The 3,427-nt window shown below is 49.3% G+C and overlaps 1 protein-coding gene across 1 annotated transcript; it reads left to right on the top strand.

Moving 5' to 3' along the window:
- Positions 1-1,643: 1,643 nt before the first annotated feature.
- Positions 1,644-3,147, top strand: LOC123123482 (uncharacterized). Its single transcript, XM_044544030.1, has 3 exons — positions 1,644-2,012; positions 2,454-2,693; positions 2,821-3,147. Exons 2-3 carry the CDS (start codon positions 2,460-2,462, stop codon positions 3,118-3,120), a joined length of 534 nt encoding a protein of 177 aa, XP_044399965.1. The 5' UTR covers positions 1,644-2,012; positions 2,454-2,459; the 3' UTR covers positions 3,121-3,147.
- The last annotated feature ends 280 nt before the right edge of the window (positions 3,148-3,427 follow it).

Here is a 3,427-nt window from a genome sequence, read left to right as displayed (position 1 = left end):
ACTGTTTGTGATTAGGCAAGAGAACAGAAACGGTTCAATATAACAAGATGTGTGTGATACGCGGCAAACAGGTCTGTAATGAGAAATGTGTGCGAAGACCGATAATAATGCAGACGATTGCTTCTAATAAGATATATGTGATATGCTCTGTCTACACAAAATCTATTGTCCATTGTGGGACGGGAGGTCATCCGGATACGTCATAAGGATGCGAAGAGGCATTCCTGTCAGCAAGGACTAGCTGTTCCACCAGTAGCTCATGTAAGAAAACTATCAAGTTAAGTGTGCTCAGGCTGGAGCAGCCATCATATGGGTGACTGGATGGGAAGTTGTGTCAATATTAAATTAGGTTAACCTCAAGGTCCTTGTTTTTTAACACATATTAAATAAGGTCTACCGCATTACTTTTTGACAATGTGCGATACGTGGTATACAGTTGATCCATCCGACCTATTTGTGATGGAATAGGTCGTGTGTGTTGTGGGCAAACGCTTGCTAGTATTCAACCGTTTGGAATTGATGAATTCATCACTGACGGGATCCCTAGTGTGGTCTGTGTTCATCTGATCATCATCTACTTCTTGTGCTAGCTCGATACTAAGTTTCCATTAATTGATGGCGTTTTATGAACAAGCCACCGTTTCTTACCATTTCCTCACCTGTTTCCTGCCACCTTGCTATATTGCGCATAGGGGGCGCGCGACGCATAGAGGCGACATGCGCAGCCTGTAGCACATCCACCTTTTCCAAGCATGCCAACCCACCAAAGCGCCGCCTCTACCATCAACCTCGTCGACGAGGAAAACGACCAGGCGCCACGGCCCGTTGAGGCCGAGGTGCTCCCCAGCAACGCGATGGACGACGCTGTGATGCGTGTCATCGCCAGGGTTGAGCAGACCTTTGAAACATGGCGCTTAAGCGCCGCGGAACAGGATAGACATGTCAGCGCCGATAGGCTGCAGCTCGCCGCACAACATGATTGATGGCGCGCCGCAGAGCAAGCTAGGTGCGTCCGTGCCGATAGAGTGCGGCTCACTGCACGGCGAGACCGTTGGAGCGCCGCCGAGCGAGTGGCGCGGCGCGCCGCACATCAAGAGCGGATCCATCGGCGCTTGTCTGTTGTCGACACGGCGTCGCAGCTAGATACACGTCCCATTAGTACCCCTATTCCTCGCCAGGAGTGGGCAGAGTCCTCAGCGCCAAACTTGCACCAGATGCCGGCCACGCCGTACTTGCACGGGACGTCCGCCGCGCCATTCGCATGGGTGCCGCCGTTCGCCTTGTCCGCGGCCCGCTGGATGCCAACACATTGATCCGTAGGCTCGACCGCCTCCTTGGCCCAGGTGTTCACCTGGGCGCAGTAGAGGAACATGGCCGTCGCATCCTCGAGATGGTGATCTCCGATGAAATAGCCAACTTGGATCTCGAGATCGCTCTCCAGATGTACCGCGAGCGTGTCAACCGCTTGGACGAATGCCTTCACGAGTTCAGGCAGAGCCAAGAGCTACCCTGGGCAAGGGCTGCTGGTCATGGTCTCATGGACGCGTTTTATTTTAAAAAGTTGTTTCGACGTGAATAACTTTGTATTCACAACAATCATAGTATTGCTCTCTTTCAATGTGTGTACTAAGCTATTTAGGAACCCCTTAAACTAGACAAAGGATCCGAGCCGAATCCCGATCCCTCCGGCGTCCCACCTCACCCCTACAAATCCGACGTCTGATCCCATCGATCCTAGCATCGATTCCCCCACCTAACCTATATCTTTGAATCCGCCTCGCGCGAGGGAGCAGTGGCGATAGCCGATGCGAGGGAGCGCGCGACGTCGGCGGCGGCGACCCCTACCTAACTTGTAGCTTCAAATCCACCGCGTGCGAGCGAGTGGTGGCGATAGCCGGCGCGAGGGAGCGCGCGGCACCAGCGGTGGCAACCCCCACCTAACCTGTAGCTTCGAATCCGCCTCGAGCTCTAGATTCGATCCGCTTCGTCATGATGGTGGCCATCGATTCCCGGTTAGATCATCACTTCTGGATTCCACCCCCTAATAAGCTTTGGATCTCTCACTGCGTCTTCTTCTTTGATTCCCCCAAATGTTTGTTGTTTGAATCATCGACGGCAAATCTGCAAGTTGCATTATGCAGTTAGCATTGTGCTTGAGTTTTGCGTGCAGTTAGCTGGTTTGAGTCCCTGTCAGTTGGTAATGTGTATAAAATCTGAGGTTAGATGTTGGAGACAACATTCAGTTAGCTCTGTGGGATTGTGTAGTTTGAGCTAGAAAATGTGCTTTGCTTGTGCTTGAGTTTTGCGTCGAGTTAGCTGGTTGCATCCCTATCAGTTTGGTGATGTGTATAGAAATATGAAGTTATCTGTTGGAGAAACCATTCAGTTAGCTCTGTGGGCTTCTGGTTGCATTTGCGCAGTTAACTATGAAAACTTTTCTTCACTGCTTGTAGTAAAAAATGGCACCTGATGAAGACGATGATGACCTAACTAGCAGGATTGTATGTGTCGACATGCAAAACTCTCCCGTGCAGAATGACCCAGTTTACGTTTTAAAACCAGTGGTGGTGCAAACTGCGAGGTATCCACCACAGGCGCCAATGAATGAAAGAGTTACTGGATGCAATTGCGAACCTATGCCGCGCCTGAAGAACCGTCAACACCAATCAAGCGTCCTGGAGACAATCAATGAGGTAGAGTGTGACAATTAACTGTGTAACAATTTACTTGTTTTTGCGTAAGGGGAGAGTTTTCAAATTTCCGCAGTTATATTTTTACTTTAAAACTTCATAAAAGCAATTGTGTTTGTGAATAAATTAGGTGCATGATGGACCTGCACAAGATGATGATGAACACATGGATGCTGCCAATGAAAGTGATGATCACATTGAATGCTGGACTAAGATTGTTCCTCAAGATGACTGCGAGCGAGAACTCGAGCAAGTCTTTGTTCTAAGGCCTAAAACACGATGTCCGCAATATCCACAAGCTCAAGAAGACCAGTCTAGTCAGAGCAATGATAAGGCATGTGCAGATACTTGTACAGACAACTGTGAGAAAGCTAGAACTGCACGTTGTTCTGTCGCCCAAAAAAAGATAACAAAAATGATGTTCTGCTAACATCAGCAGTTAGGTGTTCCACCATCATGCAGTTAGGGTTGAGTGCATAAGGGAGTTAGAAACTATGGGGCAGTTAGCTTAAATAATGCAGTTATGTGATAAAGCAACTAGGTTTAAATACACATGGAAGTTAGAGTACACAACAACTAAAATTTTACTCAATAACGAAAAAGGCAGTTAACTAGACGCCGTGGGGAGGTGGGTGGAGCGCACCCTTCTTTAGGCCCATGGTGGGTGGCCTACTCCCACTCCGGTGACATAGCCCTGCCCATCCCGGACTCCAGCTCCGGTGACACTTTCCCCATGT

Source organism: Triticum aestivum, chromosome 1A (genome assembly GCF_018294505.1).
Source record: "Triticum aestivum cultivar Chinese Spring chromosome 1A, IWGSC CS RefSeq v2.1, whole genome shotgun sequence".
Taxonomy (NCBI): domain Eukaryota; kingdom Viridiplantae; phylum Streptophyta; class Magnoliopsida; order Poales; family Poaceae; genus Triticum; species Triticum aestivum.
This window is presented reverse-complemented; position numbering and strand designations above follow the sequence as displayed.